This window comes from Choristoneura fumiferana, chromosome 12, assembly GCF_025370935.1.
Source record: "Choristoneura fumiferana chromosome 12, NRCan_CFum_1, whole genome shotgun sequence".
In the NCBI taxonomy this organism is placed as follows: domain Eukaryota; kingdom Metazoa; phylum Arthropoda; class Insecta; order Lepidoptera; family Tortricidae; genus Choristoneura; species Choristoneura fumiferana.
Window position 1 is genome coordinate 6,110,697 of NC_133483.1, and position 27,314 is coordinate 6,138,010.

Consider the following 27,314-nt stretch of genomic DNA (forward strand, 5'->3'; position numbering starts at 1 on the left):
TATAATTCAAAATTTAATTCCAAAGTATACTCAAAAATCGCAAGTCGACGTACAGTGTATCTGACGAATTATTAAATAAGTAAATCATAAACCAATGTGACAAAAGTCAATACATAGCTAGCGTCGTTTAGCTTCAAGTATTGTTTTTATATTATAATAACTATTTAAGTATTGTTGGGTCTCATTTTCCTATCCGATAGCCTTCTTTTACATTCCAGCAACTTTAATTAAGCTTGGTTGCATAATTCAAGAACTCTTCTCAAAGTCAACGTTTTTGTTTTTCATCTGCTGGCTAGTTTGAAAACAAATCCTTCTAAATAAAGACAGCAGGTACTCATTACAATTAAGTTATGGGGAGATAGAAAAGTCTTACTAGCTAGCTAGGACTTACTCATAGGTAAGTATATAACTTTAGCTGAAAACTAGTTCGCAATACAATCTTGATGAGATAGAATTGAGACTTCGTAATAATTACTATGCATGACAATTGTTTGTTGGCACAACTTATTTATAAAAATAATGGTCTATTATGGTCAGTAGTAATACAAATCGATAGTGCTAAATATATTGAGCTGCTTGCAAAAGGCAAATAATTTACATTATCTAAGGTATCCCATTCGATTTTACCGCGATTCAATTCTTTATGGATTATATTCGGCATTAAGAGGTTTTTCGTGACTCGAAGTGAGTTTGATCCCAAGCGCCAAGATGGTGGTAAATATTTTATTAAGAAATCGTGATGTAAATCAGTTCACGTTACTGGATACCAACTTCAGTACAATGTGACGCGTCGTCCTTGGCTGTAGATAGCTATTTCTGTAATAGGTACCTGAGTTGTTTTCAGCGGACTAGCAGTCGCGTTGGTAAGACAATATCGGTTAATATTCATGAGAGGCTCTCATCGTTTAAACAGTGGCCTGTCCTGAACATTAGCACAACAATGGCAGCCACGTGAACGCTCGTTCTGACTGGCCTCGCCTATTGTATCGTGCTCTCTGTCTTCAGTCGGTTTTGCTCCCGTTTTTGGTACAATGCTTTCGCCAGAATGTCTCCGAATTTTGCGTGGGCATCCTATCGGCACAGATAATGCGTGCCCTGACCCGGTCGTTTAAAATGACCCAATTTGCTTATATATTTTTTGTTATTATTTTGTATAGAAGTAATCGAAGGTCGAAATACACAGACGTATATTATGCTAGCTTATGCAGCGACTTTGTTAAGAATTCGTTTATCGCTATAACGTCGATACAATTTTCCGGGATTATAACTATCCTATGTTATTCCCAGGGTTTATCTCCATACCCAATTTAAATTAGTACAGTGGTTTATGAAGAGGTGATAGACAGATAGACCGACATAGTTATTTTCGCATTATGTTATTTACACAGTGAAAGAAACTGAATCGTGTATCAGGATGAAATCTTTTCACTACAAATATTACGTTGATATTCCATACGTCTGTCAAAGAAATCATCTCGAAATTGGTCGTGGAGAAGTTCCACCCTGGTATATCTACGTGTCAGTTACCTTGACTGTGCTACGTTGATTACTAGGCACTTAATACCATCTGGTCTGACGCGAACTGAGTGTTAATTATACCAAAGATAAAGTTACCGCGCTGAAGGCACCAAAATATAGTTTTCGCTCGTCGCTTAACCGTAATTACGTATAACGTGACGTAATATTAATTAAAGATTCAATCCACATAATGTGACCTCATTACTTAAGTCTTAATTACGGGGGCTCCAAACACTTTTCATGTGTCACCGTAAATGTGTTATGTGCGGTAGTTAAGTTAAATAGGACAGTAATCTCGGAGCTTAAGTTCGGGTGAGGGGTGAGTGGCGAAGAAAACACTCTGTAACCGGTCTCGCTAATCTTTCCATCTACTAAACGCTGTACCGCGGGTGACGTTTTGTGCCTTCGCCGATAGGGACAGACAGACAATAGACACCATGTTATTTAAAACCCGGCGCAAAAAAAAAACCAAATCAAATCACGTCTTTCGTTTTCCGTTATTTTTATAATTTTTTGTATGTACCAAATGGTAACAATTTTCAAGCACTTCGTAAAATTTAACGTTTACCATCAGTTAGGTTTCTAATTCCTATGTTTAAACAGATTTACGTCGTAATACGTCCGCCGAATTAAAGATAACTATATCTGGACGTTCCCAATCAAATCCAGGTGAACGGAAACGAAATAGTACTTAATATCACGTAAATTTATTTTATTACAAAACAGGTATGTGGAAGCTATGCAAGTTATCCCAAGGTTTGTATGGAAGAGCAGCCACCTTAAGATTGGATGAGGGGTGAGTGGCGAAGAAAACACTCTGTAACCGGTCTCGCTAATCTTTCCATCTACTAAACGCCGTATCGCGGGTGAGGTTTTATGTCTTCGCGTTGCCGATAGGGACAGACAACATACACCGTGTTATTTTAATCCCGGACGCCAAAAGAGGGGTGTTACAAATTCGACGCCGACGTTTGTCTGTCTGCGGCATTGTAGCTCTCAAATGGATAGACCGATTTCAATGCCGTTTTTTTACGTGAAAGCGATTTTCCTTGCGGCGGTATAGAATTTTGAAATGACAATGTCGTTATTAGAGTTCTCGTTATTTTCATTTGAGATTGAAGTGGCAGTTACTTTAAGTGCTATATTTGCCGTATTATAGTCGACTAAGATATTTTTCACAACTCATGCTCGTAAAGTTCGTGTTTATGCTGGATCTAGGCGACATAAAATGACTTAGCTCTAGTGCATAAAGTAAAATCTTCGTCTAAGACCAAGGTAATCAGCTTTCAACAGCTGCAAACTCAAAAGTTTCTACATATATTTTTTTTTATTTAAATAAAATTAAAAATCAATCAAAATAAACCAATAAAGCTAAAGAAATATAGTTATATAATAATGCATGAAAAATAAAAGGTACATACAGAAATTGAACAATTGTTTCCACTGATGCTGTTTCATTTCCTCGCAATCTAAGTGAAAGCAGAGTGTAAAACTCGAACATTAAACCCATTTAATGAATAAAAAGTCCGCCGAATAAAAGATATAAAATCCAGACGTGCCCAAACAAAACCAAGTGAGCGGCAACGAAATAGTACCTACTTAATATCACGTAATTACTTTTCAGATTAGTTATTCTTACATTTTGACACGCTGACCTTACTAGTATAACACTGTGTCACATTGCTACAAGTTGAATCTCAAAGCAACTTTCTTGGAAAACTCATGAAACTTGCTACAGTGCGCCATCGCCAGTTAGAAGTAACACTGCTACACTTTATTTTATTTGACAAACTTCACTCATGAATGAAGCTTTGCCTCGTAAAAACTGGACAATACTACAATAGAAACAACCGCGTCGTCTTCTAACAATTGTAATATACGTCCTACTGTTGCCCACTGGCCTCCTCTTGCAACAAGAGGACTTGAGCAGATTAAAAGCGAATATGTAACTCACATTGAACTAAATACTTTGCAGTTGTTTTCCCTCAGCGATATAATTTTTCATATTATTATTTTGAAAAACCCAGAAAAACGAACCCGAGTTTGAACTGACTAAATCTTCTACATGAGATCAAAGGTCAAGCTACTAGGGCACAGAAGATATAAAAAAGTGACACGGTTGGTTTTCATACAGAGTGTGGTGTTTGCGTTATCTAGTGTAATCTATATCTGTGTACTAGGGTATTAGAATTTTTAACCTTGTAAAACGATCTATTGAATCGATGTAAGTAAATAGTTTCAACATCTACTAACTACTCATATTAAATGATATTGTAACGGATAACTCACGTCTTAAATCGAGTTTAGCTCGACATGTTTCGGGCTAAGTCGTAGCCCTTCTTCCCCCTTCTTGCTTGCTTGCTTCCAGGAAGAAGGGCTACGAATTCGCCCGAAACATGTCGAGCTAAACTCAATTTAAGACGTATGTAGTTTTCCGTTACAATATCATTTAATATGAGTGAGTCTCACGATAATTTCATGTTCTAAATCTACTAACTAATCACTGTCAAGCCTAAGCTAAGCTAGCGACATCCGAACACCTTAAGTGGCGTATTACCTAGTATTAGAAGGGCCGAACGTAGAGCCAACACCAATAACCAAACTAAACCAACTTAGAAAAGTTAACAAATCTCCGACATTGTCATTTTCAGATTTCAATATCTCAAAAACAACTAAATCGATTTTTATCAAACAAGCTAGAACCAAAACAACGAAACCCGCTTTCATCTAAAAAACCGTAGCCAAATCGCTCCATCCGTTTGAGAGCTACAATGTCACATTACAACAGACATTGGCGTCAAATTTGTAACACCCCTCTTTTAGGCCGGGGGTTAAACAAAAATGAGAATACTAATGGCCAAGAAGATAAAGGATTACTGCTAAGCCTTTAAGCAGCACCAAAATCACTCTCTATGATTTACAGAAAAACATGTCGCACTGTTGCTTTCAGCCCTCAGTTTGTTACGGAGCATGTTTTCACATCACAACTCTCGCATCACGTAACGTATGTAAAAAACGTGGCCCGCAAACGCAACACATTATTTAAATAACGTCTGAGAAAGGATGCCGAGAGAGGAATTACCATTTTGCACATGTGCGTTAAAGTGCGGGTGCGCATTTCACTTTGACTTGACACGAGGATGGGTTAAAAGGGCCACGTACTGCATCCATCCCGCGAAAACAATGACCTGTTGAAAAATGACTTAAAAGAAGGAGATGCATAAAGTTGCCTGTATATTTTTCTGGTATGTATATACGTCACTCAATCGTTTTGTGAAGTCAATGTGTCTGTGATTTTCGTGATTATTTTATTAGCTTTAATTTAAAAAAAATATTTATTTTACTTGTAGTAAGTAAAATAAAAATATGAAGCCAAATTTAATAACCTAACCAAAAAAAATTGACAAACCCCTGACTTTGTCACTTCAAAGTTGAATATCTCAAAAACACCTATACCAATTTTGATGAAACATGTCTCAGAACCATCGCTAGAAAATCCGCTTTCAAATAAAAAACCACATTCAAATCTGTCCACCCGTTTAAGAGCTACGGTGCCACAGACAGATATACACACACAGAGACACACATAGCTGTCAAACTTATAACACCCTTCTTTTTGTGTCGGGGGTTAAAAATATAAATCAGTCAAACATTCATAAATTCATCAAGTTTGTGGGGTCTGTGATGAGGTGTACAATTATTTATGTAGGTATTAAATACAGCAGACTGAGGCATATGTGGAAGCGATATGCAATCATGATCAGAAGGAAATTGAACAATCTCGGGAACAGGAAATCAGACTGATGCCTATTACAGTTTTGATGTTTTTCCATCGTCGACATTTCGCTGTTGAATGTCAGCAGTTGGACAAACAAACATACACTGAAAAAAAAGGATAGCTGAACTAGTTTGGCTACTTGACGCTTAGCCAAAATGTACTAATTAGGAACCAAAACTATGCTAATATTACAAAACTGGTTTTGTAAGACATCACTTAACTTTTAGCTACTAGTAGGCCTTAGTTTTGTAGTCACTCAAGTTATGTTACAAGCAACATTTTTTTTGTTACTGTTAGCAAATCTTTTTTATTTTTTAGTGTAAGTAATAATGGAGAATACTACACTTAATTGAGGCTCTTTATTTGCGCATCATTACGTTTTTTTAATAGTAAACAATAGATATTAAAATCCCCATCTCTTCCCGTGGGTGTCGTAAAATGCGACTAAAGGACTTTATTTTTAGGTGTTTGTGCGTCCGTGTGTGTCTTAAACGGCTAGGTTATAAAGTACTAATTCAATTTTAAAAGACTTAACCGCATACCAAAAGATAAGGTTACAAGTCTGTTAACATCATTAAACTACCCAGTCGACAATTAACAGTATTATTAAATTAAATGTGTACTTACCCTAAAATTGGGAAGCCAAATAAATTAAAAATAAACTATGGTGTCCTGGGAAAATTTAATGTTCGAACTTTCTTCTTCGTAGTGAATTCGGTGTTGGGTATTTTTTTATACTGGCTCCAATGTCTTTGATGTTATAAATTAGCTTTGGCGTCATGAGCTCGTCCGTAAGTTGCTCAAAGGAGGTTCTCAAATTGTATTTATTTCTCAGATGTCAGTTTCTTTTGTTATTGCCAATAAGGTTTGTAGTATTAGGTATGTTACAGCAAATTTGGAAAAACTGTTTTGTTATATTGTTCGTAGAATTCGCAACAGAATAGATTTTTTTTTATGCGCCACGTTAGTTAGGTACTTGGCACATTTTTGAGGTAAAACGCTTGAGTGTGGCAACGATTATATATGGGAATATTTAGTTCCCCTTTCATAAATTTTTTACTCTTTTATTTATGTGCGAATCTATTGTTATACGCATTGCTAAAAATTAAGAATATTAAACAATTAATCATTTGGTTAGGAACAAAATTAAACGAGATAAATAAAATTGATTAATATAGGTATTATCTGTTTTTCCAAGGGGCCCATTTTTTGACAGTAATTAAATTGATGAGTCAAAGTCAAGTAACGGCTGATGGTTCAGTGAGGGTCATGTTGATGTCGAAGGGACTTGGCCATGTGAAAAGTTGCCTAAGAGGTGGACGCGATTAACAAAAGCGATCGTTGACGGTCCCTTACACGTATGCACATGAGACGAGAGAGTTGCTAGAGACAAGAGGTGAATGATTTTTACAAGTTCTTGAAGTAACGAAAACCACCACGACCGAGAGTGAAACGAAGCAGTTTTGCTTTAACTAATGACTGTGTTCATAACCTACAATATTACAGTGAACTGAAATTTTAGCTTCTCCTATAGGCTCCGTTTCCATCAGAGATGTGCGAGGATATGCTGCGAGGAATGTCTTTTTCATGAACCATTAGAAACGCTTCGTTTACCTCGCCTCTTTCCGCTCAGCTTTTTCCACCAGAGCTTTGCTGTGCGAGTTTAAGTAAATGAAGCGTTTCTATTGTTCCATAAAAACAAATTCCTCGCAACACATCCTCACTCATCTTTGGTGGAAACACAGCCTTAAAATGCCACTGCGTACCTACCACTTTAATTAGTATTCTTCGGTCTCTAGCAATCCGATTTAAGTGAACGAATACGAATAAAACATTCTCGGGGCCCGGGATTCAGGTACACAGGTAAATCGAGGTATTATCGTGATTTATGGGAAACTGATACGGTTTAAAAGGTCTAACCGTGGGCAAATCTCGTTGCACGGATCAGTGCTGATGAAAGGGAAACGGTGACCGTCCTAATTAGGTCGGCCGATGTTACTTTGGAAAGCAGATTATTACTTTAGAACAGTTTTAACGTCGCCACTGTAGGCACGGCCAAACCAAACGAATGGCAATCGATTAATTATTTATTGCAAGGAAGTTCGTAAGTACATACAAAGATATAAAATTTTAACATTTCTGGCGCCTTACATGACATGCAACACGACAATACTTAATCCTAAAAACATTATACATGATACTTGTATTTATCGATAACTTTTATGGTAAAAAAATTGCATTATTCATACCAAAACATACAAGTATTTCACAACGAAGATTTTTAATAGGCACTATATACACAACTAAGAATGAATACTTAATTATTTATTTATATAAAGTATTTTAAAAATAATCTGAAATATTTTAGTAGGGGGTTGAATTTGTTTAAGTGAACAGCCTGTAAATATTTTAGTCGATGTTTAAAGTGTACGGCCTCAAAGGGCTTTGACTTCATCTTAAATCAAACATTTCGATGAAAATCATAACAGGGGTGATTAGAAATACTAAACCACCGCTGCTGAAGTATTGCGGATTAATTTTAAGAAACCTTTTATACCCATACTAATATTATAAATTCGAAAATGTGTGTGTTTGTATGTTTGTCCGTCTTTCACGTCGAAACGGAGCGACGGATAGACGTATTTTCGGCTTAGAGATAGTTAATGGGCCAGAGAGTGACACAGGCTACTTTTTATCCGGGAAAAAAGCACAGTTCCCGAGGGAACAGCGCGCGATAACCGAATTCCACGCGGGCGAAGCCGCGGGCAAAAGCTAGTTTATTTTATAAATAGGATGGAAAATAAGCAACACCAGAAGACCCGTTTGCCAGTTTAAGGGGCTAAGATATTATAAACTACATATAAATAATTACTTTGCCCACCCCTGACCTGACCTTAAAGGTCTTAGGTTTAAGGTTGGGTAAGCTAAGTATTTGTGTGTAGTTCGCCGGGTTAAAGGCAGAGCCGGCTATCTCGTCCAAAAAAGTCACTATACATTTTGGACAAAAACACGATTTGAAAGTTTGGAATTGATAAGTCCATAATAATGATAAAATCTCAGTTATGTGTGCAGTAGATTATACTATTATTATCTGAGTTTCAAATAATTACATGGAGTACGTAATTAATAACATCATTTAGTACAAAAAAAAATTAACTCCATCTTCTAGTTGTTTTTGCCTCTATATTACAAAACAAGCATTACCTATCTGAAAAAGTCGTTGTTATTATTGGAAGAGATTTTATAAATAGAATTGTGTTAAGATATGTTTGGAATTTGACTTGTAAGGCTGTTTACCAGGACACCAATTTTAATATTTAAAAAAAAACTAAAAATAGTTGGTTCTGCTATTCTATTTAAATATAATATGAATCTATACCTTTAGACGACCAGATGGCCTAGTGGTTAGAGAACCTGACTACGAAGCTTGAGGTCCCGGGTTCGATTCCCGTGTCGGGGCAGATATTTGTATGAAAAATACGAATGTTTGTTCTCGGGTCTTGGGTGTTTAATATGTATTTAAGTATGTACTAACCAAACAAACGAAAATAAATAAGAAACTTATAGAATTCTGTGCGCTCGAGTTCGTTCACGCGGACTTAGATTTATCTCAGTCAATTATTATTTTGACTGCCTAGCAGTTTACAAAAGATACCTGCCATCAGAATGTTCACTTCTTTTCTTATACATAGTTTCCGAATAAAATACCGTGATTGTGGACTTATCTCGATTAGTTTATCTAGACGTACCGGGTAGCTTTACTGCGACTTTTATCCCATTTTGTTTTTTTACCGCATGACGGGTTGGTGGCTTTTCAACGGCTTTATTGTTATCTATCGTCACCAATGGACAGGAGGCTCCGCTCTTGGCACCAGCCTATCTAGAAGGTAGGGCAAGAATTAGGCGATCTGTGGAACGTGCGTAAAGTTGCTGTTGTGTGTTAAGTTGTCAGCGCAGTCACATGCACATACCGCGCGCGGAGTGGCCGATAAAGCCGTCCTGGTTCTTCCAAAAGAAACTGCGCTAGATGGCCTGGACGGAGCGGAGACAGGTGCGCGTATATTTTGTGATGAATGACCTCGGGATACCTATGCAAAGTACTTCAATGAGAGGGTTCTGAATAGTCAGGACCTAAATATCAACATAGGGTGACACTTATGTCCTTTACGGTGCCTGAATAAAATAAAGCACCGTCTGAACACAAAATCGGAGTACCGGTGCGAGTCTCTTCTACTTCATGGAGATGTCCTATGTTTTCCCTGTATTCGCGGACAAACTCTTTTGAGAGGGCCAAGAGAACCAGGCGTGCAAGCGCTCTTAACACCCTCCAACCTAAGCTGAACTCTATTGAACTCGATATGATTAAACATAGTAATGTGAGGTTAACTCACGTTGGTTATGTATATATGAAGAAAGAAGAGATTTATTCGCATTAACAAAGACACATAAATACAAAAAAAAATTAAAACAAAAAAAAACAGTGAACAGCAAACACAAATAAAACAAAAAAGAAATACAAAAATGAAAATACACGATTTTGTGTGTCCCCGCAAAAGTGAAACGGCCGCTGACTCAGCATTATGCTGAGGCGTTAGACGCCTGCAGCGCTGATAATCAGTCAGAACCAGACAGAAGACGTCCACTGCTGAACAAAAGCCTTCCCCTTAGAACGACACCGGTATCCCGCAACTCTCACGATGTCGTCAGTCTAACGGTTTTCTGATCTTCTAGCAATGTACTGTTCATTGACAAAGTAACGCCTGATTCAAAAAATATTTAAGAAAGAATGCGATTAAATCACTATAACATTTGAAAATTTAAAATTTCGACTACCTTTTATTCTGAAGAAATCTTTAGCAACTACTCGTAATTGAAGTAGTAGGCTCAAGCTAGTATATTACTTAATATGCGAAAGTGTGGTTATTGATTTTGCTTGTTGGTCCTTTCTCATAGCAACAGGGTAACAGATAGACGTAATTTTTGCATAGAGATAGCTTATGGCCTGGCCTGGGGGTGACAGACTTTTTATCCCAGAATAATGAATAGCACCCGCGGGAAAGCGATAAGAGGATTCTACACAAAATAAGTCGCGGGCATCGGTTGGGTAGTTCCACGAGAGTTTCAACCGCTATCAGTTTCCTGTCTCATTTATATCGAAGAAATGAGAGAACCTAAACAGGAAATTTGAATGAATTGTAATTGTACTGCATGCACACACATCTATACTTTATACTAATATTATAAACGCAAAAGTGTGTGTGTTTATGTGTTTGTATGTTTGTTTGTCCGTCTTTCACGTCGAAACGGAGCGACGGATTAACATGATTTTTGGCATAGAGATAGTCTATGGGCCAGAGAGTGACATAGGCTACTTTTTATCCTGGGAAAATGCACAGTTCCCGAGGGAACAGCGCGCGATTACCAAAAAAAGCTAGTCGTTTTATATATTTTTTTCATTTTACCTGACTCATTTCTTCAGTATATGCGACAAGAGACTGATAGCGGTTGAGACGCTCGTAGAACTACACAGATATATGTATTATATTATGTTTTTGACAGTGACTGCCATGTGCGGTTTAGGACAGGTGCACGGTGCAATTTTTTATACTTTGTAGGCGTGATTAACAAGAATATATACCCAAGCTTTCTACTCGTGTCTTTTTAATTGCGGATAGACAGACGGATGGACAAAGCGATTTTATTAGTAACTATCGTAGGCGAACAAAGCTTCACTAGTCCACTCTCAGTTTTAATTCAATTAATTAAACGCTACCAAGCTCCTGTCCTGTGATACGGGCCATATCATACGGCTAAAGGTCTGCCTAGTTAGTTAGCAAAGTGTTTAATACCATCACTAACCTCTTACACGCACATCGCACTTAATGTGACGTGAATCCTTGACTTTATTTTCTTTACATACATACTCGTAGTAGGTATAAAACTAAGTCGTTTCCCACCGTCTGTTCCGCTGTATGCTTAGATCTTTTAAACTGCGCAACGGATTTTAATGCGGTTTTCATCAAAAGATGGAGTGATCCAAGGGCAAGGTTTGTATATATTATAATACGTATAAGTAAGGTAGGTATGCGTCCCGGCTCCGTGCGGGTGTAGTTTGGGGAAAGGGAGGTGAACAATTTGAACTTGCTGCTTTTGAATTTCTTTATATTTTCACTCCTTTTTTTTAAGTTGCATCCCTACGATGCCAGTGTGGGTCCCTATTTTTAAATAATTAATCGAATCCATAACCACATATGCGAGATAGCTACGTCTGTGCGACTGCATTTAGAAGATAAACTCTTAGAGTTATATATCTATTTCTGGTGTACAATAAAGAGTATTTGTATTGTATTACAATACAATAACCGATCTTCTTTGGGTTTGCTGATGGTTGGATCTTGTTTTATCCACCGTTTTTCTCTTATATCGCAAACGTAAGAGAAAAACGGTGGATAAAAATATACATGTGTAGCGCAGACGTAGCTTTCTCACACGCGCAGTCGTAGAATAGCAAAAGAAAGAAAAGAAAACATTTATTTGTGACAATTACACAAAATACATAGAAGAAAACCAAAAAAATTACGTATCACGGTCACGAAATGTTCCCAAATCAGCATAGCGCCGCCCGTGTAAATGGCGCTGGTCTTCTTTTGGGACCATCAAGACTACATAGGTACTTACATTTTATAAAATAACAAAACAACAAACAGTGAAGTCGACACACTTAAAATAACACTTTAAAGAAGGGTTTAGTTCACAATAATATAATTGCCGTTGAATTCTTATTTCGTATAGCTAACGGGATTGGGTATTGTGTTTCAGGATTTCTAGCGCCTATCCGAAAAAAACTTGATTGATATTTGAAAAGTCCTCGAACCACGGTCTCAAAAGATTCATAAGTGAATCTTGAATCAACCCCTATTCATTGGCAACAAATCGATTTCTACTAAATCCGCATTATCCGTAGAGCACACAGTTTTCTACAGGGGCTGGCGGATTTAAGAAAGAACGAACTCATTAATCAAAGAGAGGAGTGTATTCTGTATTGTATCGTATGCGTAATGGAGCTTGTAGCTCCCAGGAGTTCAGATAGCTGGTAGAAAATTTCATTATATGGATGTTGCTGTATATTTGCGAACTTTAGTTTATGACCCATTCCCAAAAATGTTTGTAGCGAGCGACTTCATTTATGAAAAAGATATCACTATAGAGGGGCCCGACTGTTGAACTTTGAGGTACTTAACAGAGTTCTAGACCACCATGTTTTCTTCTTTTTTTTATCTAGACGTTTTATTTATTTATTTGGTACATTATTTACGAGAAGAGTTGTAATAAACTAAAAAAAACAATAAAATAGTCAATCCTATTAGATTTTATTGATTGAGTAAATTTTAATGTGTGGTCAAATAATCAAGATCGCTTGTTATCTAAACAAAAAAGTCATTTTTTCAACATTAAATAATTACAAATAAAATACTTAAAAACTACAGTACCTATACAATAAAATAAAAAAAATATACAAAAAAATAATAATAATAATAATACAGGGATGTACCTATGGGGTCTCTTAGTTACACACAACTCTAACACTAACACTAACACCTGTGTCTAAACACTAACTATTATCTACGTTCAGTGGAAGTGTAGACTGCTTTCACCGTCATAAATTAAAAAAAATAATAATAATAATAGTAATTTAATTCTGAAATTTACATTTCAGGTCAAGTAACCATTAAGCTTCTGGATTCCGAAGGCAAGCTCACGTCTGCCGCCCCAAAGTTAGCTCACACGCACTCATGTCATGCTCTGAAAGCAGAGCGGTACCGAGGGCATGGTATTACTTCCATTTCCATAAGCTCTATGGGATCGTCTTGGTAACTTCGAAGGCTCGCGCCTGTGACTAGAAATTAAACTAAAAATATTCAAGTTTAAAATCCATAAGCTTAACAATATACAGCCTAAAATATAGCAAGGGGATGTATAAAGTCCCTGAGTTAATAATAAATAAAATTCCTAATCTAAATAATTCAGAGATGAATATTATCATAGTCTCTGAATGTCAAAACAAACTAATTACATTAATTAAATTATATAATCTTCAGAGGTGTAAAAAGCCTCGAATGTCAAAAATTTATAATAATTATTAAAAAAATATAATTTTTATATTATTATAAATAATTAATAAAGCAAAGAAATTAAAATATACATTTTATTTCGTTATTTATTAATATTACCATAATTTATTTTGGTTGAAAAATATTTTCACACCACTATTTTTAGACCCCACTATAGATTAATGTTATTAGTAGGTCTTGGTCGGTTTTTGTCTATTTTCTTAAATAATTCCAAAACAATTTATCTGAAAATTATACAAAAAACATTTTTGGTCTTTTCACAACAAGCTCTTACACTTGCTACAGTAGGTATATCTCGCGATTTAGTTCGCAAAACTAGTATTTAATTTTCTAACACCCTTCATATTAAAATTTATTTACCTACGTAAAACATGATTTCTCTATGACTATAAAAAACACTGCAAATTTCAAAATAATATTGAATGCAGGTGCGTATAATTTGACAGTGAGAGCGTCAGTCGGATGGGTTCGGGACGCGACGCGCGACATATTTGAATCCCTGCCACGATCTATTTCTGTCGCGCGCGTAAACACCACCGATATCAAATATTATATCACATTATTAATACAGAGCAATGCGCATGTTATTCTGCAAAACTAAATCGCACCCAATTGCCTGGGAGTATCAATGATAGTCCTTTGGAAACCCGCATCCATTCCAGGGTCAACGGAGCCCGCAGCTAATTGAGCCCGTGAGCTCAGATGACCATCATCAGGTTTTCTTAGTCATTTACTTCAGCCATTGAGCTTGATATTTCATGCCTTCCATCAAATAAGAACTAGAATTATGAAGTCATGTTAAGTTATAGTGGAACCAAAAACATTGAATTATTTACTTTGAAGTCAATACAACTTTGACGGTAGGTACACAAGTTAAATATTTCGATTAGGTACGTTGTTGACGATATCACAAGTAAAAAATAACATCTAAATATCATGGGGCACTTGACACCAATTTACCTAGTCCCAAAATAGGCAATCTTATATGAAGTAAAAGTAATAGAAATTGAGTGATGTATCATTTTCGCATTCATATTTATGAAATTTCTTATATTTTTATATATTTCTGATGATAATAATATTTCTGTCGAAAATTTTTATGGTATTGTTACATTTAGTTTAGGTAGCTACACAAATAGACTAAAATTGCCGTATTTTGTTAGAACAATTTTGGTTTACATAAAGGTACTTGAAAAATTACCAAAATAAATGCAAATCGGACTTCCCACTTTCATACCACGGCACCATTGTACAATGTTTATTACTGAGATTAAATAAAAACGTCGTAAAGTGAGTAGGTGCATGTCTTATTCGTAATAGAACTCCCTTAAAGCTTATGCTTTGATAAAATATAATTAATTAATTGCCTACGTCAAATTGCGAATCTTAGCCAATTAAGGGAAGTTGACTTCTTGAGAAGTAGTCATTGATTAAATATCTTTTTTTTATTAATTTTTATTGTTATGTAGTAATAGGTACTCCGAAAAAATCGATTGTCTATCTAGGACGGCCAGATAGACGACCCAGCCGTTACCGGAACCCAAAAAACTATAATACAAAAGTACATTATTGTAAGGAAAAAGGCTAATGCACCTAATTACTGTTGCACTACTCATGGTGAGGGCCCACAGAGGGCCACTGACAAACAAATCCTGTTCTGTTTGTAACTTTTGCAATTCGAAGCACATTTTTGTGTCTGACAGTTTTGCGGATGTTGGTGTTGGGCTAAGGTTGAAAAATGTAACAAAATGTGTCAAAAAATAAAAATGAAAATATATGAGCAGCATAAAACGAGAGAGAAGACAGCAGTACGGACGTAAGCCGAAATGAAAAGGCCAAGAGAAGCTGTGATGTAAAAAAATAATACTTAAAAAAAACAACTCAGCGTAAACTGATTTGAGATCAAGCACTGGAAAATATAATTTTGAAAATGATGATTTTAAAATTTTAATAATATTGTCAATCACTTGAACGCGAAAATTAATTTTCTGGTTTTGGAAGGTATTTATATTATTATTTTCTCGTCGAATCATTATAACAACTGAATGTGACTGCCGCTAATCACTACCTACCTATATCAAATCGTTTTTCAGTTGTTTGCTTTACTCACAGATTTTTATTTCTACGTAGTAGTGTTGTGAATTCATTTACTAATTACAGTAACTCTGTGTCTTTAGGGGGTAAATAACATACGTGAAAGGTTCATTTATGGCATAACGTTACATTACGTATTAGATATCTACTAGTTTAAAGCAAAACACAGTCACGATCATACTTTTACAACACCTGACACGAACACAACATTGCAGCGGCTGTAATCTTTCATTACCGCTCAATATTTTCTTCCGATCACATGGCAGCGGGAGGAAGAATCCATATTGGCGCCAGATTTAGTTGTTTATTATTTTAGCAGACCAATTTAAAAATAATTATATATTTTCGTCGTTTCGTATTGAGTCACACTCGCCGTCTCTGTCGTGAGCGGCAGACATTGACTTATCTTCGTCAATATTTTTTCGAGACAAGGTGTATTCATAAAAACGGAGATAGCCACATAGCCAGTTGTCATCGTATCCAAGACTATTTAGAATATGGAATATGTGTAGACGGTAGAGCAGGCGCTACAGATGGTTTACGCGCCAGCACTCACGCGCAGTCCACGCGGCGCTGCGACCGATATAAACGTCGATTCGAATTAAAGTATATCAAAAATAGTGTACTTGAAACGCGTTATCAAGAGTGGAGTGGAGTCTGTGTTTAGTGCTCAATGTTGGTATAAGTGCCTGCCGAAAGAGTGAATGTGAACGACTTGACAGTGCATCGAACTGAGACTGATGTCTCACTGATGTGATGTTAGAAACCTGAAGCGATGAAGTGAACGGTAAATGAATGCGTGTTTCATCTTATAAAAGCTGTTTTGAAAAGTAGCAAGAAAGGTAGTAAGAGTAAAATGTCGGTCATAAAATGTAGGTACCTACATGTATGTTATTAATTGAGTTAGGATAAAAGATAACAAAATTAAGTTACTTAGATACATTGTTTTTACAAGGTTTTATTTAGTTTCACCTGTCCCGTTGTCTGTCTGTCCGTCTGTAGTCAAATCTTGCAAGTTAAATTCGACCAACTTCCAGTAGTTGGGTCGACTTGAAATTTGGCATACTTATGTAAATTGCGTGACAATACAATAATCTGGTAGTGACATCCTGGTAGTCCGGCCAGAATCGTCTCTGCAGGACGGAATTCTTAATGGCATCGACTTGAAATTTAGTGTGCAAAGGTAGTTTGATGAAATGAAATTTTGATCATAAACTTATTTATGACTGCCGACAATAATGTCTAAGGTGTAAAGTAGATAATTATAAAACATATTACGTGTAGGAAACGCTGTTTTGCCTCTTGATCATCAAAGAAGATAATCTTGAATGTAAGCGCGTTTATCACGGAACATTGAACAAGTTCTGCTTAATCAGAAGAGATAAAGAACATCAATAGGTTCACACTTTTGCCTTTATTTAGAGTTTAACATTTAATTATTCATATAGGTTTTTTACAGATACTGGCAAGCAGTTTAATGTGCCAAATTGTTTTTAACGTAGCCTTAGTACTAAAGTACCTACGAGTATATACTACATGAACTTACCTTCACTATCCAGCTTTGATTTGCAGTTTACCTGCAACTGTATCTTATAGTATAGGTAACAATACAAATACGACACGTTTGTCTGTCAGTTAGTACTTAGTACTTAAGTATTTAAAAAACGCCATGGTTGCCTAGTGGTTTGACCTATCGCCTCTCAAGCAGAGGGTCGTGGGTTCAAACCCCGGCTCGCACTACTGAGTTTTTCAAAATTCATGTGCGGAATTACATTTGAAATTTACCACGAGCTTTACGGTGAAGGAAAAACATCGTGAGGAAACCTGCACGAACCTGCGAAGCAATTCAATGGTGCGTGTGAAGTGCCCAATCCGCACTGGGCCCGCGTGGGAACTACGGCCCAAGCTCTCTTGTTCTGAGAGGAGGCCTGTGCCCAGCAGTGGGACGTATATAGGCTGGGATGATGATGATGATTTTTTAAAATCAGTCGACAGTGAAAACTTTTGCAGATTCTTAATACGAGCTAAAACACGAAGAAAAAATATTTCACTTAACTTCATGAAGTTGACGTAAAAGTTTATGAAAATTTCACATCTTCAACGTTCCAGCGCTAACGAGAAAAAAATGTATTCCGGTGGGAAAACTTGCGAACTATCCGAAAACATTTTTTTGGCTCATTTGTCTTGTGATACTATTTTTCGGTGAGCAATAGCCGATTCAGATATAAATACATATTATACAAGGACCTAAGTACTTGCATTTTTGTGATCTTTCTAATAAGATGCCGCGAATTTTTCTAAACTTGAGACAACGCATAATAAATACATTTAAAACTAAATGAATGCCAGATTGAGATCGTATCTAGGGCAACCGTTGATTCTCTTAAACTTCGCGTATTATCGTGAACTGAGAAAAAGTCATTAAGAAGAATTCAGACAGAAAGGCTTAAGAATAGAAATACGTTGCTGATACGTTGAAAGGCAAGTGTACGAGTATGCCATTCAAGACGTCAACACATATGATTGATTGTTTTCTGTAAGACAAAATGTCATAATTAGTCAGTAATTGAATAATGAGAACACGAAGGTATATTAACTATTATTTATGATATTCTGAGAATACTCACCCCACAGAAACTCTAAGTGGATTTGGACCTCCAACATCAGTTTTTTCTATTTATACCGATCCTGTGCGACCATTGCTAGTCGGGCACTTATAATGCGCACGATTCTTTTAGGACTTCATCAATCCAGCGATGTCTAGCTCGTCCAACAGGACGTCCCCCTTTCGGTGTCTTTTCGGCCACACATCGTCTCTCCCATCCCTTCAACGTGGCCGAACCAGCAAGGTTAAGCCAATTTGCTCTCGTCCATAATGTTTAGCGCGCCCACTATACTTCATTTATTTTTGTCATTTGAAACTTAACGGTGAAATTTGCACACGTTTCTAAATGAAAGAAGGAAACTATTTAAAATTGTGTTAAGTTCTAATAAAAATAATAATAAATGCCGCTAATAAATTGTGTTAAGTTCTATATTAAAAAAAAATGCCGCTAATGTAGGTATTTTTAGTCCATTTGTGTTCGAAATACCGAGAAACGTGTGTTACAATTGACCGTTAATTCGAACCTTAAATTAAACGGAGTAGGTCTTCCACCTCCAAATTCCTCTTGACACCAACGCCCTGTGAATATTATCTTGAAAAAATATAACTCATATTCGGTGGTATTATTTCACGTTTAGATTACAATGGATGTTTTATTTGTCAAAGAAAATGCGTTTCGTAGAGGTTGGTCATGCTTTTAAGAATATAAAGAATCATTTTTATGCAAATCTAATACTGCTTCGAAATATTATAAATATAATTGGACGTTATTTGCATGCAATCCAGTTGGAACATAACAAAGTTTCATCACTAAAGCGATAAGATATTGACTTGTTTTTATGCCAAATTTTCTTCGCTTCAAAATATCACCACTGGCGAAGTCCATCCCCGGGTAACAAAATATATAATAAGTGAATTTCACGACGTCTTGTATATGTTATTCATGTTACATTTACCATTACTAAATCAACGAAAATATGTAAACGTGTTTACAGTAAAATATTACATTTATCAAGTTTTAGCTAAGTGCTTAGGGATAGCCCGTCGAGTACTCCATTAGAAGTCGTTGTAGATTGTCTCTCCAAGGCCCTGGAGTAAACAATATTGTTAGCATGGTAATAAATTGGTTTAGGGAATAGTCATACTCCTATTAACCTCATTCAATCATGGGAAATCATTATTGAACTGCTTTCGAATCAGTCGAGTGAGTCTCAGCGTAAAAGACGTTCATCAATCAATATGTACACAAATGTTACATATTGCAATATTATTGTTATTTATTTTTAAGTATAGCTTAAATTTCACGAATATATCAATTAATATACCTAGTTCCATTCACGAAGACGCTTGATTTTGTCAAAATAAGCCATTAATGACATTGTAATAAGAACCACGGCACGCGTCATCGTGAATGACTCTACCTATACTGACCGGTATTTAATAGTTTAGGTTTATTGTTCAAAGTGAAACAGATCTAAAACAGTTTACTTATACTACATACTTACCTACACCCTGAAATTCAATAAAAAGCTGCAAATGGTGTTAAAAGCATGCAAATCGGAAGCATTGATCTTTAGGCCATACGAATCAATTTGACCTGTAGCACGAAAAAAACAAAAAAAGAGAGGAGTTATGACGTCATCTTTTTTTTGTATGGCAAAAAAAAACCTTCGTGTGTGATATCTAATGAAAGGGCTTACTAAGCCGATTCTAAAAATATATCACACCATTATATTTCAGTCACTTGTTTTAAATTAAAATTAAAATCATTTTCAAAACATACCAAGTTAGGGCTCCTCCAGATTATGATACGGTTAAATCATTATTTGTAAAGTATACCTAAAATGATATGTTATTACATATCCAACCAGACTCATATCCAACCCCGAGAAAGCAATTTTGAAAATATTTACATTTAGTAAGTATTTATTTATTCTTTTTTAATATTACAAAATATGATAAAATCACCAATTAGTTGAAACATGTAAAAACATGATAAATACTAATGCAAGAGGAGTTTTCAATCCTATTTATGTTATTTATTAATATTAACATATTTATTTTTATTTAAAAAATAAATAAAAAAACTTCAATTTTCTGTAATGGTGTCTAACTCCTCTTTAGATGCAAGATCGGCGTTCGTTGACCTCAAAGTCAAAGTCAAAATATCTTTATTAAATTTAGGCTATAACAAGCACTTATGAATGTCAAAAAAAATCTACCACCGGTTCGGAAAAACCTCTGCTGAGAAGAATCCGGCAAGAAACTCAACGAGGTATTTTTTTTTAAACAGATTTACAATATTATTAAATGATATGTATACATCACAAGTATTTAACACAACTTTATTTTTAACATAGTAGGTTCGCTATTTGAAGGGATCGCTAATGCGGATCGGAATTATTTCCAAATATCCCTGTCCATGATATAATCATTAACTTTATAATACGCCTTTGATATTAATGTCTTCTTGACAATAAATCTGAATTTTGTATCCGTTTCATTTATAATATTTTTTGGAATTTTATTATAAAAACGTATGCAATTTCCCAGAAACGACTTTTTGGTTTTAGCCAGTCTGTAAGATGGAACTTTAAGCTTCCCTCTAGAGCAATTGCCCTTGCATTTTTTGCAGATGGGCGTACAAGGGAGTTTATTGCATCTGCATATTACTTATTATGCACGATCTCCTTTGGCAGTCTGTAGGACACCCACATCACATTTTGTAATATAAAAAAAAAATAGTAAATGCAAATATTTTCAAAATTGCTTTCTTGGGGTTGGATATGAGGCTATTAAATATCATTTTAGGTATATTTTACAAATAATGATTCAACCGTATCATATCTGGAGGAACCCAAACTTGGTATGTTTTGAAAATGATTTTTATTTTAATTTAAAACAAGTGACTGAAATATAATGATGTGATATATTTTTAGAATCTGCTTAGTAAGCCCTTTCATTAGATACTACACACGATAGGTTTCAGAACAAAATTTTGACGTCATAACTCCTCTCCTTTTTTGTCTTTTTTTCGTGCTACGGGTCAAATTGATTCGTATGGCCTAAAGATCAATCGTTCCGATTTTCATGCTTTTAACACCATTTGCAGCTTTTGTTGGCGTACCGCTAGCACTATAATGCATTACACTTTCTTGCTACTTTACAAAAGAGAGGGGTGAAGATTTAAAAAAATGTGAGTGAACGGCGACATCTTTGTTTTCGTGTCTACAACTCTGTACTTGGACACGAACGGGGCGTAATGCTTCCTATTGCTGAAACCGAGGAGGGCGCTGCGGAGCGGACGACGGCGAGCTCGACTCTTCGCCGGAAAACGCGGGACCGAGTCGTTACGGCTGAAATGCGCGCTGTGAGGAGGCGACGCGGCTGGACTGTAGTCGGCTCTGAAACGAGGCAAGTCTTTCTCGTGCCAATAGATGGCGCTGTAAAATAAAATGAGGCCATTTACAAGGAGTCTTTTTAGGTCTCTTTAGTTTATCTTTCTTTATTACTATTATGCTTGTCTACATTTATCTAGCAGATTTTTGGAAATATTAGTGAGTAACAATGGATTAGGTATGCCGTTAATGCACTATAGTAATTGAATGACTAGAATCCTGATAATACTTTGCATTGCCTATTTTCAATTACATAGTAATCAGAACAAAATAAACATTTAAAAAAAACAACAAGTAGAGTAGGTATTTGGATTTATTTAAATCAACCCTTAAATTTGCATTGATGGCAAACAACGAAAACGTTTTGTAAGTAAACAGAGTTAAAATTCTGATAACAATTGCAGGAAACCGTATTTTGTATACCTGATTCAAAATATTGAATTTGTTTTTAAAATTGCTAAAAGTGGCTCCGAAGCGGTAACGTTTCGTAGGAATACAGGCGTGATGTTTGTGTGTGTGTGTGTGTGTGTGTGTGTGTGCGAATTTGTATGAAAAGGAATAAATGTTTAGACTCGCACACAGAGGGTTTTAAATAATTTGAAAACGAGGGAATTTAAACCAATCTAATTATATCTCAACAGTAATATCGTTATTTGTACGAGTAGGTACACGTATAATTATAAAATAAAACAAATCAGTTTATTAAGTGCAACTCACTATAAAAAGGACGCTGTTTTGCAATAGTCTGTTAACCCTGATTAATTCTGCAATACAATGTCAACCCTTAGAAAAAATAAATGATTATTGCCAAAAAACAAGTTGATTACACTTAAAATACATAAAAAAATACCGTAGTTTGCTAAAGAGTTTGGCAATGGGTGCCAGTCTCAGCTTGTGCTGGGTTCGTTAGCTTAGCGCTGATTTTCAGAAAGGCCCCTGTGGTGGTTGATCGCAGCAGATAGAATTTTAACAGTTGACATTGTATTGTAAAATGACAGTGAGTTGACTCAGTATTGCAAAACAGCGTCCTGAACTAGTATCTAGTCGTAGTAAGAGTATAGTTTGAGTTGTAGTAGTAGTTGTTCAAGTTAGTACGCATAGCAAGTTACTGCTTGTCAAAGAAGAAGTAGGTGCTTACACTATTAATCAAATTCCTATTATAATTTACTGTATTGCTGTTGGTGTCCCAAATAAATAAAATAAAATAGAACTTAACTTAGCTGAGATACCGTAACGATAGAAATAAAAAAGCAAAATTATACGAATTTTTTATCAAATATGCTGGAAACCACATCGCGTTTGCAATGTATTGATTTAATTGAAAAGTCAGTGAGGCTCTCGCTTTGCTCTAATTAAAAATTGTCGATGGCGGCGTAGGATGTTTGCCAAACTGGAGTAATTAGCAATTAACTGCCGTAGTTAAATTTAAAGGCAGCGTGAATTAAAGAGGGGTCAGTTGCTGTTTATTCCATTCGAATTTGACGTACCCCAATGAGCAGGCTCTGCGTCAGAGGAACGCAAAATGTAAATTAAATAAAATCGTCAAATAAGGGCAGTGAAGTGTGGTTTAATTGACAGAATGTGGTACGGAATATCGAGGTTATTTCCAAATCAAACCACTCAACGCTTTTTTATGCTTTCACCACGTTATCAACATAGTAATTTTAAGAAGGAAGAATAAAAGAGACAGATTTCTGCGCGGACGCTTGCTATATTATAGCATTCGTTATTTCTTTCTGTCTAACGGTGTAAGATTGTGACAGAAAGAGATGGTGAAAGCGATGGCATGAGCCCGCGACAATAAGGCATCTGGTCCTGTATTCCAGGCCCTAGTGCAAAATTTGAACTTCGTCTCTTGCCGTCCCGCTGACGCTTATGTTATTCAATACAAGAGTGAGAGGGACGGTACGATACGAACTTCGATTTTCGAATTTCGTAGTAGCCCCCCAGGCCTTGTAGGTACCGTGTAAGCGATATCTATAGACGTGTATAAAAAACCTAGCGTTTTCTCAGTTTGTTAGAAGAGCACGTTTTGATCGTCCAAGTGGGTGTCTGCAGGCGAGCAGCTAAACTTCAGTGGAGAGCCAGACCGAAGAATAACTCACTTGCTGAATTGTATTACTTTATTGCACAATATAAATGCGGTACAATATTAAGTTTTTTTGATTAAATCATTAACACACGAAAAGTATGTCGTCCCAATATGACAGCGGAAAGAGAAGAGGAACCAGAGTCTATGTGATAGGGCTAACAAAAAGTTGCTATAACAGAAAAATATATTAAAGCCTACCATGTATATAAAGTCAAAAACATTGTGAAACCATATAATGTCCAATACAGTACAGGGCTTGGTAGCAGATGCAACGAAAAAAAAAAGTTGTAAAAAAAACGTCATTTCGACATTCTCGAGCGTGGCTAATTTTTTTTTATTTGAATATATAATCTGACGATTTCCACAAGCCGAAGTAACAAAAACTCATCGATAAGTTTAATGCGTGCACTGGTTGCGATTTTAACCCAGCATCGTATCGACGAGGGAAAAAGAAGCCTTTGCAATTTCTGATGAATTCAGAAATTTTTCAAAAAGCATTTCTGGATTTGGGATCAAAGGAGCATAATGTGCAGGATTCTTTTAACATCATACAGTCTTTTACTTGCCACTTGTATGGGCTGAAAAAGTTAGACGATGTCAATTAAGCCAGGATTGTCATCTTCAATAGGACGTACAAGGTAAAAGACAAATCACAACCCTTCTCCTTTAGTATCCAGAATTACGATGCGTGCAACTTGCCACCCTGTCAATCGGAGTTACTCCAACAAGTGTTACGCACAAAATTCATTGCATGCATGTGGAGTAATGCCCATAATGCAAAAAATATGTTGATCTTTTACCAACGGACTATGGGTGGAAAGAAGTCTACGGAAAGTTCGAAATGATATGGTTTGCTGGTGATCAATTGCCGAAAGCGTATGAAGATGTAAAGTCATAAACAACTGATATTCTTGAGGATACTCCAGAATTAGGTATATTTTTGTATCCGATAATTAAAAAACACGTTATTCATAAAAAAAATGCTAAATATTTAATGATTTCTTGTTACAGATACGCAATCTGAGGATAAAATCAAGCTAGAGGAGGAAGATGATGATAATTAAAAAAAAACTCAAAATACGTATTCTACTTAAAAAAACATACACGCTTTTTATTTGCATGTTATTTCCTGAGATTTTCAATTAATTAAGTTCAATGATTTAAAAAAAATAAAAATGAAAATTTTTAGTTGTCAGATTAGGCGAATCCAGATAATCGTCAGATTATGAGAAAGCACATCTAGGGCATAAAGATGAACCATATATATGTTAAACTGATGCGCTTGAGTATTTTAAAATGACGTTTTTTTTGCACATTCTAATAATGACCGCGAGTTTGCGTCACATCCAAATCGTCATATTATTATATACCTAAGAGCTTTTTTTTAGGTTCACTTAACATCCCCTTTTGTAAGTCTGACGCGCTCGATTTTTTTTTTTTAATTTTCAACCCTTACGTACGACCACCCCCATCATGGAAACAATCAGATTAACATACGTACATTTTTAAAAATACGTTAGATATGGATGACATCAATATCTGACGCGCTCGAGTATGTCCATGCAACTTTTTTTTACATTTTGGAAAATCTATAGCCACTCACCCCACCGATGAAAAGGTATAATAATATATTATATGTATTTTTTTCTTTTTATCACCTAAGCTTCGCAACCCAATAGGTCTCTATGAAGCTCAAGTAAATCCCGATTTAGCATCGTGGGCTATTTGGCTTAAAGCTTCTTGTGAACAAAATTTCTGACGAAATTATGATTCTTGAAGTACTTCGTGTTTTTAAAGTCAGTAAAAATAGCACCCGCCTTGCAATGACGGGCAATAATTCATCGGCAGGAATGGATGTTAATGGCAGGAAAATTTGCCGTTCAGTCAATATTATTGCGGTTAAATCGAACAACGTGCAGAGACCAAACGCTTTCAAGAAACATACGTTTTCACCTCAGCACCTCAAAAAGGCAGGTTTTGCTATGAGAAATCAGTGAGCAAAATATTTTGCTCACTCCGTGAGACAAAGTAACTTTTTAATTATTTTTTTTAAATGCTGAGTACAGTGTTCGGTCTACTCACTGAATTCCAAATAGGTATTTGAACTTTACTTTGATCTGTTATTTTACTTCAACACGAAAAAAGCGATAGACCTATCTATTAAAATTTAATAGGATCTAATCTAGGATCAAATGTGTTGATTACAATCTTAAATTAAATTTTTGGTATTATAAATATATCGATACCTAATAAATTACATGACAACGAAATATTTCGAAAATGTTAATTTTCCCGATCTTTTAATAAAATATGCAACCTCGTTGCACGAAAGCCGGTTAATTTGTTTATTTTTATAAAATAATTCCTTATCCTGCCTCTACAGTTGGAATAAATATTTGTTAAATTGAATCAATTTTTAATTTATTTATGTTTATGTAATAGAAATCTTAATTAAATTCATATTTAAAGGTTTAATAACATTTATAATAAATTATACGTTTATTTTTTTTTATTCGACTGGATGGCAAACGAGCAAATGGGTCTCCTGGTGGTAAGAGATCACCACCGCCCATAAGCATCTGCAACACCAGGGTTATTGCAGGTGCGTTATTGTTCACCCTTTTTAATGACCCCAAGATGAGGCTTTTTGCAGTATTAAAAAATAAGTGTGACATTAGTACAAGAAGTTCTAAGTTCAAATTACAATGCAAGTTATGAGTATGAAATTTGTATTGTATCTACTGGACACTTTTTATGGTTTTAAATGTGATTATTATATTTGTTTCTTAATAAACGGATCATATTTAATAAAAAATGTGCTTGTTTTGTAAACAGGTAGGTATATATGTGGTTTTGAACATGAAACTACCGTGAGACTCACTCATATTAAAAGCTTAGCTCTAAGGCTCTAAGGAAGGGCTACGGATTAGCCCGAAACATGTCGAGCTAAACTCGATTTAAGACGTGAGTTATCCGGGTCATCATATTTAATATGTGGTTTTATTCTTATGTTACATTAAAATTATGTTCTCGCTGCTGAGGTGAAAAATTGTATTGTGTCACACGAGACCAAAGTTTTTTTGCATCTCGTGTATTTGAATCCCTTGCTGATCTCAGGATTCTAACCTAGAATCAATTATAGAATCCTTCGCTTACTCGTGATTCAAAACCAACACGCAACAAAAAACAACTTTGCTCTCTTGTTGCACAAATAAATATTTCTGATTTGAAACCGTGACGTTTACTCCCTAGCATTGAGCGGATGCGGCTTTAGGATAGTTATTGGATTTGGCATGCGGATGGAAACAGTATGAAGACAAAAATTTCTTCATAAACTTATCAACTTGAAGACATTATTGAAACATTTGCTACTGGATGTAAACAGACACGGCTCTTCATGATCTTTTATGATATCCCTATCCCTATGTTTCGATGTACGTCATCATTAAAAAATGAAATTGCGTATTTGTTTAGTGGTTTTGGTAAGTACGAGTACAGTCTAGTTCATAAACTTGTGAGCAAAAATTTGATCAAAAATATCTGAACACGTTTCTATGCCGTTAATAATAGAGTCGTGTTCAGATATTTTTGATCAAATGTTTTAAGTCTCATGTATACTTGTTACATAAACTTACATATACCTACCGGGCTGTTTCATTGTTCATTCCAATACGTTCATTTGAAAAAAGAATTAAAA

At 35.6% G+C, this 27,314-nt stretch overlaps 1 protein-coding gene across 7 annotated transcripts in view; it reads left to right on the forward strand.

Annotated features, from left to right (window-relative positions):
• dnc (phosphodiesterase dunce) overlaps nucleotides 1-27,314 on the forward strand; it is a 551,064-nt gene that overhangs the window by 161,862 nt on the left and 361,888 nt on the right. Inside the window, exons 1-2 of one of the 7 annotated variants that reach the window (XM_074095093.1) lie at nucleotides 15,950-16,364; nucleotides 21,300-21,541. The exons of 5 other annotated variants lie outside the window; for them this stretch is intronic. In XM_074095093.1, the coding sequence (XP_073951194.1) occupies nucleotides 21,390-21,541 (152 nt within the window). In that variant the 5' untranslated portion in view covers nucleotides 15,950-16,364; nucleotides 21,300-21,389. Of the gene's footprint in view, nucleotides 1-15,949; nucleotides 16,365-21,299; nucleotides 21,542-27,314 lie in introns of those variants that run through there. One more of the 7 variants, XM_074095092.1, reaches the window with a different exon arrangement.